This window comes from Vollenhovia emeryi, unplaced genomic scaffold, assembly GCF_000949405.1.
Source record: "Vollenhovia emeryi isolate VEMERY1.0 unplaced genomic scaffold, V.emery_V1.0 DF939159.1, whole genome shotgun sequence".
Lineage (NCBI taxonomy): Eukaryota > Metazoa > Arthropoda > Insecta > Hymenoptera > Formicidae > Vollenhovia > Vollenhovia emeryi.
The window spans coordinates 1044783-1059787 of record NW_011967207.1 but is presented as its reverse complement, the minus strand read 5'-3'; the positions used below and the strand labels follow the sequence as shown (position 1 = coordinate 1059787).

General features: G+C 40.7%; 4 protein-coding genes across 5 annotated transcripts; 1 reads left to right on the top strand and 3 right to left on the bottom strand.

The window, feature by feature from the left end:
* Positions 1-636: 636 nt before the first annotated feature.
* On the bottom strand, positions 637-3846 carry LOC105564850 (E3 ubiquitin-protein ligase RNF4-like). Of its 2 annotated transcripts, XM_012017570.1 has the most exons (4): positions 3690-3846; positions 2973-3244; positions 1733-2898; positions 1564-1650 (listed from the first exon to the last, which is right to left on the bottom strand). In XM_012017570.1, exons 2-3 carry the CDS (start codon positions 3242-3244, stop codon positions 2601-2603), a joined length of 570 nt encoding a protein of 189 aa, XP_011872960.1. In that variant the 5' UTR covers positions 3690-3846; the 3' UTR covers positions 1564-1650; positions 1733-2600. The 2 variants fall into 2 exon arrangements, with proteins under 2 accessions (XP_011872961.1, XP_011872960.1); XM_012017571.1 differs by lacking the exons at positions 2973-3244; positions 3690-3846 and adding an exon at positions 637-1483 and having other exon boundaries at positions 1570-1650; positions 1733-2597.
* Positions 3847-3908: 62 nt separating this feature from the next.
* LOC105564849 (PRKR-interacting protein 1 homolog) lies at positions 3909-5463 on the top strand. The gene is made up of 3 exons (XM_012017569.1): positions 3909-4452; positions 4547-4726; positions 4786-5463. Exons 1-3 carry the CDS (start codon positions 4360-4362, stop codon positions 5164-5166), a joined length of 654 nt encoding a protein of 217 aa, XP_011872959.1. The 5' UTR covers positions 3909-4359; the 3' UTR covers positions 5167-5463.
* Positions 5464-5570: 107 nt separating this feature from the next.
* LOC105564848 (HEAT repeat-containing protein 6) lies at positions 5571-10504 on the bottom strand. Its single transcript, XM_012017568.1, has 12 exons — positions 9862-10504; positions 9520-9768; positions 9207-9440; positions 8322-9141; positions 7966-8255; positions 7546-7887; positions 7116-7363; positions 6814-7033; positions 6499-6576; positions 6220-6426; positions 5866-5982; positions 5571-5778 (listed from the first exon to the last, which is right to left on the bottom strand). Exons 1-12 carry the CDS (start codon positions 10036-10038, stop codon positions 5605-5607), a joined length of 3156 nt encoding a protein of 1051 aa, XP_011872958.1. The 5' UTR covers positions 10039-10504; the 3' UTR covers positions 5571-5604.
* Positions 10505-12356: 1852 nt separating this feature from the next.
* Positions 12357-14988, bottom strand: LOC105564847 (PRELI domain-containing protein 1, mitochondrial). The gene is made up of 3 exons (XM_012017567.1): positions 14598-14988; positions 14278-14491; positions 12357-13876 (listed from the first exon to the last, which is right to left on the bottom strand). Exons 1-3 carry the CDS (start codon positions 14687-14689, stop codon positions 13451-13453), a joined length of 732 nt encoding a protein of 243 aa, XP_011872957.1. The 5' UTR covers positions 14690-14988; the 3' UTR covers positions 12357-13450.
* Between the last annotated feature and the right edge of the window lie 17 nt (positions 14989-15005).

Sequence of the window (15005 nt, the reverse complement as noted above, 5' to 3'; positions counted from 1 at the left end):
TGGACGCGCCCGGCCAATGCGGCCGGGCGCGTGAGCGCTGCCGGGTAAACGCCTCGCCGATAACAGCGCGCGATTTCGAATCCCGCGGCGCGCCTCCGCTTTATCGCCGATAACACGCCGTCCGTCCGCCGCGATAAAACTCTCGCTCTAGATATTATCTACGATCGAGGAGTCTGCTTGCGGAATTTCCACGCGCCTCGGTACTTGCGGCGCGGGAGAGAAACGAGAACGTCGCGACGCCGCTCGCAGAGGGCGAAACTTGGTTCAGTCCGAGTCCGTTGTACTCGTTATCGTTTAGCGTACAAATATTTATGGCTGATATAGGATATAAAAATTAAGTTGTTCCGTGTTTGTCTCGTGCCGTTACCGGCATTGCGCGAAGATCTAAATAAATATGAGGACGGGTACAAGCAGAGGGGAAAGTCCTCTATTATGAGACAGCAGGTTTTTAACGTCCAAATTCAATGACAAATCTTTTATCGCAACGATTACACCGTCTAACAAAAAATTTGCCACTAAACACACTTCACTCCAAGGGCAATGAATTCCTGGTGGAACAGATATTAATTTAGCAGGAACCCCGCTATCTCATATTACGAGCCATAGCAGGGGACATTGGATGAAAAATACACTTACTTTCTCATTACTTCATAAAGCTGCTTGTATTGTCAAATTGTTTCAGATTGTTTCTTCACATACATGTAATGTGGTATTAAATGACTCGTAAGTCATTTTCCCTAATAGCACAAGATATTGGTTTAATATGGACGTAAGATGGGCATCGGCTCTTATTTAGCCAGTATGCCTATTTATCAGCAATATTGGTGACAATACACATACTGGGACACGACACTATAGGCACATTGTATTGATATTAGAACATTATTGGAACAACTTTCATATTGTATGACTAAATATTGGCCAATGTGTTTTCAATACAAATCTAATATTTTACATAATTGTTGAATAATATTGTTAGATAATAATAATTAAATATTAGATTGAATTCATAATACAGAATTACTGTCACACAATGTTCACGTTTATTTCATGGCTAGTGTTGACTTCACGTTGAGACATACGAACTATTCACTTTCAATATAATTAATATTAGACTATTGTAGACTAATGTTTTAGCAAATGCACTGTGCTACCAGGGTTTTCTTCTAAATTACGACTATAAAACTCATATTAAACAGACACTTATATGTATTCTACGTCAAATTTTGTTAGGCACCTCGTTTTCCGTTTAGTTGAAACGCATGAAGCGTCGTGTCCTTCTTTTGTTGCGTTATTAATTTTCAAATTGTCCGATGCTGAACCGAAAAACCTTGAGAATTTTTATCACCAGACCGGTAAGCAGCCGAAGTGTATTCATTAAAAATTTGCATTATTAAGTGACGTTGAGTCCATTATCGATTATAATTTCGTCAGTTGTCAACATATCTTGGTACCCGACACTTAGTCACGTTATTTTTATTGTCTGTTGAACAAAATCATATAATGACACGTATACTTAACGAATACTGAATAACGTATATGTAACTAAATAATTGAAATAACTTTTACCTTTAACTTCTTTCGCTTCATCTTGAGTTGACGCCCGTTGCCGGCGAATAGCGTATCCTTTTAAAGTATCGTAAAGTACGACTACAAACAGATTTTCGCATGTAATGGGTGAATTGTATGGCAGAGATTAAAATTGATTGAGAAATTCCGTAATTTTACTTACGTGTAACTCCTACACTTATACATGTATAGGCAATTTGTAACACTTTGGCCATATTTTGCGGCTTCATATTCGTGTACTGTTATTCTTCTCTCTCTCTTTTCTGAAGAAATCTTTATCCCTCTTAAATTTATAATAGATTTTACTTTCGAACTGGATTACCTGGCTGTGTCTACGAAGGCAGAACGACAAGTGATTCTCCTGCGAGATCCAACGGATACTTTAAGGTCACGGGCAATAACTAATGTAAACAGTCAACCAAAATATGAAATATGATCATTTTCATCCAGGATACACGCACACGTAAACAACACGTATATCAGAATAAATTCAGTACGAAATAATTATCTATGTTTTAAAATAGGTTTGGTATTAACATAGGTATAGTTTGAAGCAGAGATTAATTATTTATTTTCAAAATATATTATATCAGTGTAAATTTCAGTATTTGAGAAACTAGTTGAAAAGATTATTTGTATTTCTTTATGTAGAAATATGTAGATATGAAGATAAATGTTTTCACCATTATGGAATTTTATTACAAACTTATTTTACATGTATGTTTCCAGGAGATAATTAAAACTAGTTTATAATCACTTTTAACTTTTGTACAATTCGAATTATAATACTAGACAAATAATAGAAAAGGAATATCAAACGGCGTGCGATTAATTGAAGATGCAAACAGGATTTCAATTTTTATAATTGTTCTACGAACTGGACTCTTTGCTCTTTACATAAAAAAAATTGAAGTACATTGACAATCATTTTTAATCTACAAACAAATGAGAGAGTACAAAATGGAAAAAACTAGAAAAAATAAATGCGGCACAACTTGTAATACTTGTCAAAAAGAAAAACGTAAGAGTCATTAAAGATACAAACGAGTAGAAGATTTTAATGTTATAGATGTTTTACAAGTCGGGCATTTTTTAGATATACGAATGACTGACTCCAGGCATTCTCCGCAGAACAGATGCCCGCAACGAGTAGTAATGGGCTTCAACTGGGAAGTCAGCGGCTCAAGGCATATTGGGCACGTTAAGGGAATTTGTTCTCTATTATCCGACTGAACTGTGTAATATTCTTTGTCATCTTTGGTAGTGTCGAGGGTCAAGGTTTCGTTCAAATTTGCGGTACGCGTTCTTTTCTTCCTTTTAGGGATTTCTCTGAAAAGATATTTCTTTAATTGTAGATAATAAATCCTCCGCCTGCTTTCGCCGAGAAATAAAGAAGTAATTACACGAATGTTGGAATATCCCACACGCTTCCTAAAACAATAGGGGGATCGGCCCCTCTATGATGGCTTAAGCTGTTAGCTGTATTGCGGCTAGAATCCTCTGCATTTGCACCTTCCGCATTTCTCTGGCGTAGTCTTCTAGATCTAACCGATCCTGATGGCGAGTCTTTAGTTAAATCGATAACATCTATTACATTGAGTGGCGAGACGTCCACGACTGAATCATCCATAGTCGAGTCCTCGGTATCCCCCATGTATATATGTACACGTATCATCTAACATTTTGACAAGGCATAAACAAGGATTCATAAATTTTTCTTTGGGGGTCATTATAAAAAAAAAACATGTGACTTTAATTATACTTATAATTTAACATTCATTTATTATTACAAAGCCAGATGGGCAGAAATGATTTGTTTTACGTAAAATATAATATTATTCACACGGTGACAAAAATACGCGCAGGTTAGGAGACGCGCGCGATACAAGGGGCTTGTTTTCTGTTCCTGCACTGGTGAACTAGTGCAATAAATTGGAGTACAAGTATATTTTTTCTCATTCTAGCTTACTGCACTAGTTCACCAGTGCAGGAACAGAAAACAAGCCCGATGACACAATACTATTAATTGTACTATTGTGTTCTCTCAATTCCTGGGACGATTTGATGAAAAACGTATGTGTACATGTATGCTCGGTGTTAGCAGATGATGCTGCACGTACCTAATTTGCGATAATTATTTTACACTTTGATAGGTTTCACAATTTCCGATTGCTTCCTTGCGTATGCCGAGACAAATGTTTTCCAATCCAAGTGCTCAGCTGTCTCTTGCAATCGATAATCAACCGGTAACTGATCGAGGATGCGTTCCGAAATTCACCGATGTAATTTGTTAATATAAGCTGCACGTTGATTGGCCACACATTTCTCGGAGCTAGAAATTGGACCACAAGTTCTAGCATCGTGGAAACAGGCCTTAAGAGCTGAAGACGAGAGAGTCTATAGGTACCATTTCATGCGCAGCATACTGCCGCAGCAACTCGCTGCTATTGGTTGAAGAATTGTTACTAGATGCTGCAAAATAAATTTCACCATATTTTGCTTCATCGCTGTGAAGTTCAATTGAACGAACAGCAAAGCAGCAGACACGCGATCTAGCCGGCCAGTGCTGCTGCAGCTATTCCTTTTCCGTGAGCAGCAAATATGCTGTAGTGAATTTGGATCACGTGACTAATTTGCTGCTGCTGCATGCTGCGTATGAAAAGGCACCTTATGGTGTTTGCCCGCGGTTTGTTGTCGTCGAGTTAACCAACAAGTCTGTGCGGGCGAGGAGGGTTTGTATCGAGCCTTGTTCAATTTTCCACGAAGTCTAACTTTTAACTAGACGAAAAGATGTCGGACAAGGAGGACGAGGAGAAGCCCGTGGTGCCGAAAACGGCTGTGGATCTGCAGAGATTAAAGCTGATGAAGCTAATGAAGAACGTAGTAAGTATTTGCGTCGAAAGTCTACCGGTTGTATCTGCCGTTCTGATGTGTCGCGGCATCGGAATTTGTATTAATTTGCGTCTCAACTGCACAGGACAAACCGATTATACTACCGGATCGTCCGAAGGCCAAGAATACACCCTCCGTACCAGAATTCGTTCGTAACGTAATGGGTAGCAGTGCTGGAGCGGGCAGTGGCGAGTTTCACGTGTACAGACATCTACGGCGCAAAGAGTACGCGCGACAAAAATTCATTCAGGAGAAAGCGCACAAGGTGGGATCATCGACGTTTTTCCCTCCGTTTAAAAAATGTCTCATTTGTCAAAATTGTAGGAGCTTTTGGACGACGAGTACCACCAGAAGCTGGAAGAGAACAAAAGATTGGCAGAGGAGGTGACGGCAAAGAAACGCGCCAAGAGATTGAAGAAGAAGCAGGGGCGTAAGCTGAAGAAACGTATGAAAGCTAAGAAGGAGGACAACGCCGTCGTGGAAGAAAAGCATAGCGAGAGCGACAGTTCGGACGAGAGTGAAGAGACCAGGACTGTGGAAAGTAGCGTAGAAAATGTCAACAGTTCTCCCAAAAGTGTGTCTACTGATGAAAGTGAGGCGAAGGTGACAGAGAAGGAACCGTCGTCACCTGCAGAGGAAAGTCGAGACGATACATCAAAGACTCCACCCGAGATATCAAGTGAAAACGTTCAATGCGGCACATGACGTGTGCACTGACATTTTGATGTTTCTCGTTAAATTTGAGATTATGGCTGCGTTCATCTTAGACACTAGTGTGTTGCTCATTGAATGTTAAAGAATGACAGTTTCAGCATGCGAGTGTCCAAAGCAAACAGTCTATATACAGGGTGCCATAATTTTTGGAGTGGTCAGAAACGAATTTGACATCCTGTATATATATGATCAATGTATTATTTATCAGTTTACTCGTCCACGATTAGAATTATATATTGTACTATACCGTTCTAGTACAAGTTTTATATATATTTTGAGTTTTTATGAGCCGTGTTAAAATATCAATTGATACATTATCGAGAGCTTCCTTTCTCCACTAGCAAAAGTTGCGACAAACAGCTGGCAGAGATGGGCACGTTAGAAAAGACATTGCATTATTTTACTTCTTGTTATTTTAGTTATACAAATCTACATTGCAGAGGTAATGGCATCTAGGTTGTCGTAACGATTAGTTCTCTCGAATATATTTGCCAAAGATTGAGCGATTTGTCGTTCTTCGACGGAACATGTATTTCTCGCGTGTTGTTCCAATTGGGCTTTCGCCTTAATTAGATCTCCCAGCTTCTCAGGTAGAACAGTCTCCTACAATAATATTTCAATACATAGAAATCCTGATATGTATTACGCTTGATTTCAGTTATATTTTTATGTGGAACGCGCACGCTATACCTGAAACTGCTTCATAAAATTGGAAATTTCTTCCACGTGGTCGCCAATCTCGATCCAAAGACTTTGCAGTTCAGATTTCTCTGTGCAGGCGGCAACACGAGCAAGAGTAAGGCACAGCTAATAATATAATCAATTTGTTAAATAGTAATGATTGAAAGTATAATTGTGTTAATATCAACAAGAATGTGTAAAGCCCGTACCAGACTACGGGTTGAGACTGAGATTAAATTGAAATTTGACCAATCGGAGTGAAGTTTACTAATCTCAAGTTTAGCAAATTTTACTCTGGTTAAATTTCAATCTAATCTCCATCTCAATCTGTAGTCTGATACGAGTTTGAGGAAGCGTTCTTACTTGCTGAATGAGTGCGTCTCGATGCGGATATTCAACGTAACTTGGGACATGTTGAGCATTTTCGAATGCTAATACAATACTTTTCCACAACATCACAGTGTACTTGTCGTAACAGTTACACGAGGACAGTGCCCATGCGGCGTTGGTGCGCACTTTAAAATTTGGACTGTTACATATCAAGGTACAAAGTTCTGGAAATACTTGATCCTAGAAAAACACCTGATTTTATAAATTCCCACGAGGTAAACTCGCCGATTACTTTTCTTTCCAAGTACATACCTTCCAGGAAGGTGGCAATATCGCATCTGGATCGTGACTCAAAACCAATCCTAAAGCTCGACAAGCGTTCCACCGTACCTAACGTTACAAATAAGTAAAAGATGTTTTTATTGTAAATAGACCGAGACATGTTTACTTATTGCAGTAAGATATTTTACCATGTAGACGTTGAATAATAAATATTGGACGCACGAGCAACCGAGATTTAATTATAAATAACTAATTCTTTATATGAATTAATATTACATATATGATTATAGGAATTAAGATATAATAATACATTTAAACTACTTGTAAAATTATTAGGGCTTTTACTTTCATATCGTTTCCTAAAACAGCACATTTAATCAGCGCATCCAGTCCCAATGTTGTATCGGAAAGTATGTGCTTCTGTGGACACAGATATAAAATGGTTCCAATTGCTCTCACGGCGTTACACTTCACTTTATCATTGTCTTTCGCAGCCTTGACGCTTATATGATACAACTTAGGTAACAGATCTTCTAGAGGAAATGGTTCTACTTCCTCGTGTTGTCTGAAAAAAGAGAGAGAGATATATATATAGAAAAAAATGTAAAGGAGACAGTGAAGGAAGGAAGAAAGTCTAAAAGACAAACTTTTGCCTCGAAAGACAGTCGCACAAATTCGCCAATGCCCAAGCGCTCTTCACGCGAACACCGAGATTCTTGTCTTCAAAAGCTGCGCAAACCGTATCAGCCAGATCCACGAGGAAGCCCGTGTCACATTCCAACGCCGATAAAGTTACCAACATCCCTAACGCACGCAAGCCTGCTGCCCTGACAGCGCTTTCCTCGTCGCGAACTGCCCCAAACAGTATTGTAATTATTAATATAATTCTTTGCCTCTGCAAATATATAAACCAAAGTGAACATAAGCAAAATATTACAGAATACACACGAAGTACTCAGCTCGTGGAAATACTGTATATTTTAACAAGTACGCGTGGAATGCGATTGCTTCGAGAGAAAAAAAGGTAAGCATTTGAACGATTAGATCCCTCCGTTTTATCCCCATTTATATTCTTACCGATAATTGCGCGAATACATTTCCACTGATGCTGCCTAGGCAATCGCATGCGGCTTCTCGCAATATGGTCTGTGACGTTTGGGCGAGTGATATCATAGATTCAAATATAATGTCCCAAAATAATATGCCGTTGTTATGATAAGTCTCGGTGTTTCCGAGACAGCCGGACATAATCTCTAAAACCCGGCATGTGTGCAACACCACTTGGCTCTCCGATTCTCCCATGATCGAGATTAAGGTCGCGGTCACTTTCTCCAGATGAGGATACACGAGACTCCCCGTGTTAAATGCCAGCCTCCCCAGGAGTTTTAAAGACTGAAGTCGCACAGGTGTATTAACCGACTGAAATTGGGTAAACGTTAATTTTTCCGTTTGACTGCTTTAGTTACAAAAAAGCTGCAAGCGTAAATCACGCAATACCTTATTGGATATATTTTCTAAGCAAATGCGAATTAGCAGACAGATGCTTTCGTCTTTCGACATCGACGTAATCTCGCTACAGCGGTCTGTCGAATTTTCCATGTCCTCGATGTCTATTTCCTCCTCTTCCGTTCCAACATCGCTCGTGGCACCGGTATCGAGCTGTGACCTTTCCGGCCCTGTTCCACCCATAGTTTGTTTAGCCAATATACTTAATATTTCCTGTGTGATGGGTTCGCTCGAGGCAAATGCTTCAAAAATGGATAGCGCCGCAACGCGTACAGTCGGATCTAAAAGAACAACTTAGCTGTAACGACAAGTTAAAAGTTACGTAGAGTAATAAGGGTGTGATGTACCTTTGTGAAATATGTGCGGCTTACAATTCCTAACTAGTTTGGTGGCCAAGCCAAGTTTCAATCGCTCATACGGCGTGCCCTGCACAAGAGCTGCCGTGCACTTTAACGCGTGCGTTAACACGGCTACGTTCTTTTCGGTGAGCAAAATTAACGATAACGTAAAATGCAGTTCTTTGACCATTAAACACACCGTGCCGAAGAACGTAATGAAGGAGGTATGATTGGTGTCTTCGGCGTGTATCAAGAATGGTTTAGCGCCTATCAGCAGTTCCGTTAACGAACTCAATACGTTCTGTCGTACTTTAGGCACAGGTTCAACCAATATACTTCTCGTCAATACTCGCACGTCGTTTCGTGAACCGGTGGCCACGATTTGCGGCCAGTACCCGAAGATCTCTCGGCTCTGCGTGATTTCTGTGAGAGTCTGCAGTAAGCGTACAGCTCCTAATCTTACTTTGGAATCGATATGGGCAGAATTATTAATTTCTGTGTCGGAGGTGTCCGAGTCGCTGGAATATTTGGAAATTCCCGTGTGCTCCGGTAGAACATTGTTTCCCGCGTCGGTTCTCCTGGCCGGTGCCTTCTTGGGCTTCGCCTTGTGATTCTTCAGATTCTTGCACTTGGGAACCACGTGAACGCGCTCCGGTAGATTCATTGCGGCTGGACGAAGTAACTGCGGCCTCGCAACCGAGTAACCCTTGATGCCGTAGAACAGAAACGCTTGCACCACTCCCAATATCTCTCCAACGAAGTCGGGAGAGCTGGGGATCATTTTTTCGGAAATCATGCAATGCAAAATGTGCAAGCACGAATTTATAATCTGTAAACGATACGTAATTTGACGAGGCACATTTTTAAACTGCGCAGAAAAATTAAATCACATACTTTACTATAGTAAAGCTTATCGTCGCTATGGTACGGCAGGAGTGACAGAATCTTAAAAATTATATCTCTTATCAAACACGTAAACTCGTCCGATAAGCAGTAACCGCTACTTTTGTTCACTACCATTTCTTCTAGACACCCAAGGGCGTGAAAATTGATTTCAGACCATGGGTTACACAACGGATTTAAATGCTTTATTAACAAACCCTTATTCCTGAGCAACAGTCGTACATGCTGAAACATAAAAAGGAGTTACCTAGTTTTAACGACACACCAATTTAATAATCTGTCGGCGAAGAAGTCGCATACTAACGTGATTGACGTCATCAAAATATCCAAAGTGTAAAAAGCTTTTTATGGCGAGCAACACGTCGACTTGTGCCAGTGGCTCGGAAAATTCCAACGCTTCCAAGATCCATCGCTTGCAAGTGGCGAACGTCCGGCCGTGGAGCTTGATGTTACTTTGCGTCAGATTGTACAGAAATTTACAAACGTTTCGGACCAGGGACGTTTCCGTTGGTAGTACAATCGCGCAAAGCTGATTCACCAACAGTAGCACCGCCTGCAAGTGGATCAAACTGTAATCTCAACGGACTGGCAAGAAAGCAGTTTGAGACAAAATTAATATAAAAATGAATACATATGTAATCCTTACGTCATTATTTACAATATCGAGGCATCTGTAGTCCAGCTCGTTGAGATCGTTCAAATATACGTTGATCTGTTTCTTATCGCTGAGCTTCGTGCTGGTTAACGAGAGCAGTCTCTCGATTAATGAAAAAAACTGTGCTGTAGTATCACCAACTGTGCGATTTACGTGTAACGAGGCCATGATCGGGAGACAGTGTCAAGTGTTCCAGTCTCGCACGTGCCAGCCACCAGCGACGCGCGAGCGAGATCGAGCCTTCGCGCGAGTCAGCTGATCCAGCACGAGTTACCGCATCCCAGCGATGGCTGGACCGATCAAGTTCCTAATAAGGCTCGATCGACGGCCTGGATTTAAATTACCCAACGAGTTTCTTTTTCATTCTTTCCCTGTCTATCCTACGAGCGTGTCCACGACGCAAATTGCATTTCGTTTGAATCCGCAAGTTTACGATCGAAGCTAAATTCGCCAACAAGCTAAAACGAGTCGGCGAACGCGTATTCTTGGGGGAAAATTACGTGATTCTGTTTCTCTGTAAAAAGGGCTGGTTTTAATTCGGTTATGTACTTCGATCGTTCTACACGTTTCATTTCACGTAAGGCCGCGTTCGGAAACATCTGAGCGACCTAGTGTACCATCAGAGAGAAACCTGATAGCGGGCCACCGTTTTACTTTGATATCGTTTCAAGAGATTGTTTTGCGCGCCTTTACGCCCGTTTTTACTTTTCGAACTATTTTGCTACGCATCTTCTGACACCGCCGATAAAGTCACCACTTTGTGCGCGTTCAAGCTACGCCTATTTTTCAGGATTGTGCTGTGAAGTTCAAAATTACATTAACATAAATTATCTGCACGATATTTACATCAACTTTTCTCATGTGGACAATGTAAATTTTATAATAAATTAGATGTCAGAATGCACAGCGCAGACATGCGCAAAGTGAAAATTTTATCGGCGGAGTCAGAAAATGCGTAATGAAGTAGTTCCAAAAGTAAAAATGGGCGCGAAGCCCGTATCAGACTACGGATTGGGATTGAGATTAGATTGAAATTTGACCAATCACAGTAAAGTTTACTAATCTCAAGTTCAGTAACTTTTACTCCGTTTGGTCAAATTTCAAAGTTACATAAACTTGAGATTAGTAAACTTTACTGTGATTGATCAAACAATCTAATCTCAATCTCAATCCGTAGTCTGATACGGGCTTCAGGGGATGCTGGAGTGATTCTGCACTTTCGCACCTTTTGCACTTAAAACTGTCTGTTTCGTGGAAAGATTTGTGTAATATACAAATTAAATGGCTTACGTGTACAGATCGAAAGCAGCTCGCTATTCCGGCCAAATGAAAGAACAATATGGCATCACTGAAACTAAGTTTGTAAGTCTAATAAAAAATAATAGTGAGCAACACACATACCACACGTACTGTATGCATGTGTTGCTCACTATTATTTCTTATTAGACTTACAAACTTAGTTTCAGTGATGCCATATTGTTCTTTCATTTGGCCGGAATAGCGAGCTGCTTTCGATCTGTACACGTAAGCCATTTAATTTGTATATTACACAAATGTTTCCGCGAACTGACAGTTTTTAGGTTAGAAAGGTGCAAAAGTGCAGAATCACTCCAGCATCTCCTTAAGGACGCGCAAAACAGTCTCCCGAAACGGTATCAAGTAAAACGCCGGCGCGGGCGCTCTCAGGTTTCTCTTCAGCCATTATTTTAAGTATACACACGTATAATAATTTCAGTCATTTTAGATACAGTTTCCGTTCTTTTATTTCAATATGCGCAATGTATAACGTAACAGATGGTTAGAAAAAAATTACTGTACATACTCGAAGCACTCGAGCTTTGAGTAGCACTATAGACATAGTAAATATATAAGGCTTGTTTTCTATTGCTGCACTGGTGAACTAGTGCAGTAAACTAGAATGAGAAAAAATATACTCGTCTTACTCTAATTTATTGCACTAGTTCACCAGTGTAACAATAGAAAACAAGCCTATAGACTGGGCGTCCTATTGAATAAGCTGAAGCTTGTGAAGAGAGAGAGAGATTTAAAGGAGCGTTCCGTTTCACACATAATGCATCATTTATCTTTATTTAACATCGGGTAAATAACAAGGATAACTGATGCATCATGTGCGTCATGCGTGAAACGGAACGCACTCCGTGACTTTCATTTTCTGTCTTACACAATCGTAAAAGAAAAGGATCGTGCCTGCGTCTCCTTTGTCTCGATGGTGAGACAGAGAAAGAAAGTCTTCTTAAATCTTCTCTGTCTCTCTCTCGCCAGGCTTCAGCTTATTCAATGGGTTCACGCTCAGTCTGTATTTACTATGTCTACGAGTAGCACCATCAACCTCGATAACTGTTAATTGCAATATGCCGCGTTGCTCATTCCAATTTAATTTTCAAACATTATAGCATTATTAGTAGCGTATCCCTGGACTGCACGAGGGTCACGGGTAAAATATTTTTTAAATAAAAACGTTTAGGTTTCTAAGTTAGAAAGGGAGTTTAAGCTTTATTTAAACAAGAGAAGTTACACCTTGTGAAACTTTCACTCAATTACACCGCCAAAGTTTAATAATAATTTGGACTTTTTAAATAACAGCTCGAACAGAGACGTTTAAAGTGTAGAAATACTGTGCAACAATCTTAAATCACAGTTCTAATCATTGTAGAAACGTATGCTGAAATCACGATAGAAGAAATCCAAGAAACAATATACATATTAACATTATATGAAATTAAATTACGATAGAAGAATCCAAGAAACAATATACATATTAACATTATATGAAATTAAGTCTTCTAAAAACTTGCATTGGTCAATACACTATCCGTGCCGAGACGCGGAATATCTAGAGGCTATATTTATACTATATTTATTACATTAACAGAAGAAGGATAATTCATTAAACTATCCCTTTGAATGTATATTTGTAACGTAACTGCTTTCATTGGCGTTAATTGCATACGAAATGCTGTTCTTTACAATTTTCAGTTGCGAGCTTTAGGTATGCGCGCAATGCGCGAATGAACGAACGCTGCAATACACATCACAAGCACATCAAATGCTTCTGACGCTTAATACTTTACGCGAGAGATAATATCTTGTGATTGTAAAAGAAATAGAAAATGTTTATTTGCGTGTAAAAAAAAGATTAAGTAATTTAATGCGCATCTCTGTGCATGTATGTATCATATTTGATAGCACACTTGACAATTTGGCAGTTAAAAAAGGAATGGTAATATACAAGTGGGTCAGACGCGAATATCTTTAGCAAATTTTACACATGTGTAAATGTTACAACATTCTGAGAATCTTGTGCTATCAGACCTGGCAGATCTCAACGTTTCATTGTTACCAACCAATTTTCCAATTCTTTTCACACTAATTGTCATTAAACTGTGCCAATTCATTAATGTACAACTGCAACTGCATTTTTCGCACTAGTCCCTAAAGCTTTACCATCGTCTCGTTTAAGATCACAATAATATAGTGTTATCCGTGAATATTTTCTGTTGTTAAACGATATCGATCACATCCAACGGTACAGCTGTTTGCGCTTCGCATTTGCGGAAATTTACGTTTGGTTCGGCTGACAAGCCGCGTATATCGGTCTGGCCTTTTCTTTCGCCAAGTCCGTGGCTTTCTTAGCGGCGTCTTTCACCTTCTCCGCTCTACCCTGTAAAGAATGCTGCAAGTCTTCCGCGAGGCTTGGCTTTGTCGTAGCGCCGTCGTCCGCCGTGCTGTGGCCGGCTTGCATGGAGAAGCTCGTCTGCCCTAAATTAGGATTTAGAAACTGTGTCGTGTGAGGAAACATATTCGTGAGGACATAATTAAAGCCTTCCGACATCTTGACGCAATTCTTCTTAAATCGATCCAAGCCAAAGGCCTGAATCGCCCTGCTGAAACCGAAGACTTGACTGTCGATCCACGCCGCTCTCTTGGCAATTGTCCATTCTGGATTCTCGTCGGAGATCTGATATACCACTTTCTCGACAATGCTCTGCAAATTACAATTTTATTAGAAACCTACACGATTGGTCGACAAGCATGACATAATTGCTTATTATTTCAGAATTAACAATCTGTAAACGTTTTAAAGAAGCAAATGATATAAGATTGACATTAATACGAGATAGCTCAAAGAAGTAGTCTCTGAAACCTGCTCTGCGAGTCGTTAATCAGAGCTGTACAATTGCTTCTTTTTCTTTCACCCAGAAAGAAAAAGGATCGGCATACAGTTCTGACTCCTAACAAGTCTCCGAGTTTAACTAAAGGTTAATTTTATAAGTTAGATTCTATGTACACAACACTGAGTTCAAACGTGTTAAATTTCATTAGAAAATGTGGCGCTTTGAAGAGAGCACTTTTACTCTCCTACTTTCTCGCGGTTTATTCGTTTACCATGACTTTGGTGTATCCCAAGTTCCTCGTGTAGGTGGTCAAGGTCTTGGCCTCCGGGTCGACGATGCTCTCCTCCACGATTTTGACGGTGCTCTTACTGACAAATCTCTCACCCCATTTCGGCACTCTGTTGGTCTTCGTCAGCAATCGCTTGGAGTAGAGCTTGCCGTTCGTGACTTCTCTGGCGATCGTGTCCTCGGTGAGAACGTGCGAGCTGGAAACACGCGCCTGTGCGTGAGCCCCGCCGAACCAGCGTACGCTCGGTATTATGTAATATTTGTGTCCCGATAACGCACGTGACGTAACGCGCGTCCGGTTACCTGTGCGGATTGGGATATCTCTGAAAGAACCCCTGCACCACCTGCGTCCAATCGAACTTAAAGACCGTGGTGTTCTCGTAGTACTTGACCATCGTGCGAGAACGTCCGCTTCCGTTCGGCAGAAGTCACGCGAAGGAAGTCTACGGGGGCGAGAAGAGGCGGCGTGAACGACGGCGCGACTCGCCGACGAATTGTCGACGGAAGAGCGAGGGAGAGATCACCACGAGGAACGCGATCAGAGTCCGCGGCGAGTACGCCGCATGTCGAGCGCAGCGCAGGGGAACGCGCGTATATTTGACACCCCGGAATCCCCGATTACGTGCGTCGCTGCAATTGCACGGCAATAAAAGCGCAGCCGTGAATCACGAAGTGTAGAGAGACGGTCGTTCGCGAATTTAGAAAACACAC

What these genes read in the sequence shown, in the direction of transcription:
- LOC105564850 (XM_012017570.1), bottom strand. Translation starts at nt 3,244, where the DNA reads ATGATACGTGTACATATATACATGGGGGATACCGAGGACTCGACTATG. An exon ending in TGGGATATTCCAACATTCGT is followed by an intron (nt 2,899 to 2,972) that starts GTAATTACTTCT and finishes ATATCTTTTCAG; the next exon opens with AGAAATCCCTAAAAGGAAGA.
- LOC105564849 (XM_012017569.1), top strand. Translation starts at nt 4,360, where the DNA reads ATGTCGGACAAGGAGGACGAGGAGAAGCCCGTGGTGCCGAAAACGGCT. An exon ending in TGAAGCTAATGAAGAACGTA is followed by an intron (nt 4,453 to 4,546) that starts GTAAGTATTTGC and finishes TCAACTGCACAG; the next exon opens with GACAAACCGATTATACTACC. An exon ending in TTCAGGAGAAAGCGCACAAG is followed by an intron (nt 4,727 to 4,785) that starts GTGGGATCATCG and finishes TCAAAATTGTAG; the next exon opens with GAGCTTTTGGACGACGAGTA.
- LOC105564848 (XM_012017568.1), bottom strand. Translation starts at nt 10,038, where the DNA reads ATGGCCTCGTTACACGTAAATCGCACAGTTGGTGATACTACAGCACAG. An exon ending in ATTTTGATGACGTCAATCAC is followed by an intron (nt 9,441 to 9,519) that starts GTTAGTATGCGA and finishes TTTATGTTTCAG; the next exon opens with CATGTACGACTGTTGCTCAG. An exon ending in ATTTTATGAAGCAGTTTCAG is followed by an intron (nt 5,779 to 5,865) that starts GTATAGCGTGCG and finishes ATATTATTGTAG; the next exon opens with GAGACTGTTCTACCTGAGAA.
- LOC105564847 (XM_012017567.1), bottom strand. Translation starts at nt 14,689, where the DNA reads ATGGTCAAGTACTACGAGAACACCACGGTCTTTAAGTTCGATTGGACG. An exon ending in AGATATCCCAATCCGCACAG is followed by an intron (nt 14,492 to 14,597) that starts GTAACCGGACGC and finishes GCGTGTTTCCAG; the next exon opens with CTCGCACGTTCTCACCGAGG. An exon ending in TGGGATACACCAAAGTCATG is followed by an intron (nt 13,877 to 14,277) that starts GTAAACGAATAA and finishes TGTAATTTGCAG; the next exon opens with AGCATTGTCGAGAAAGTGGT.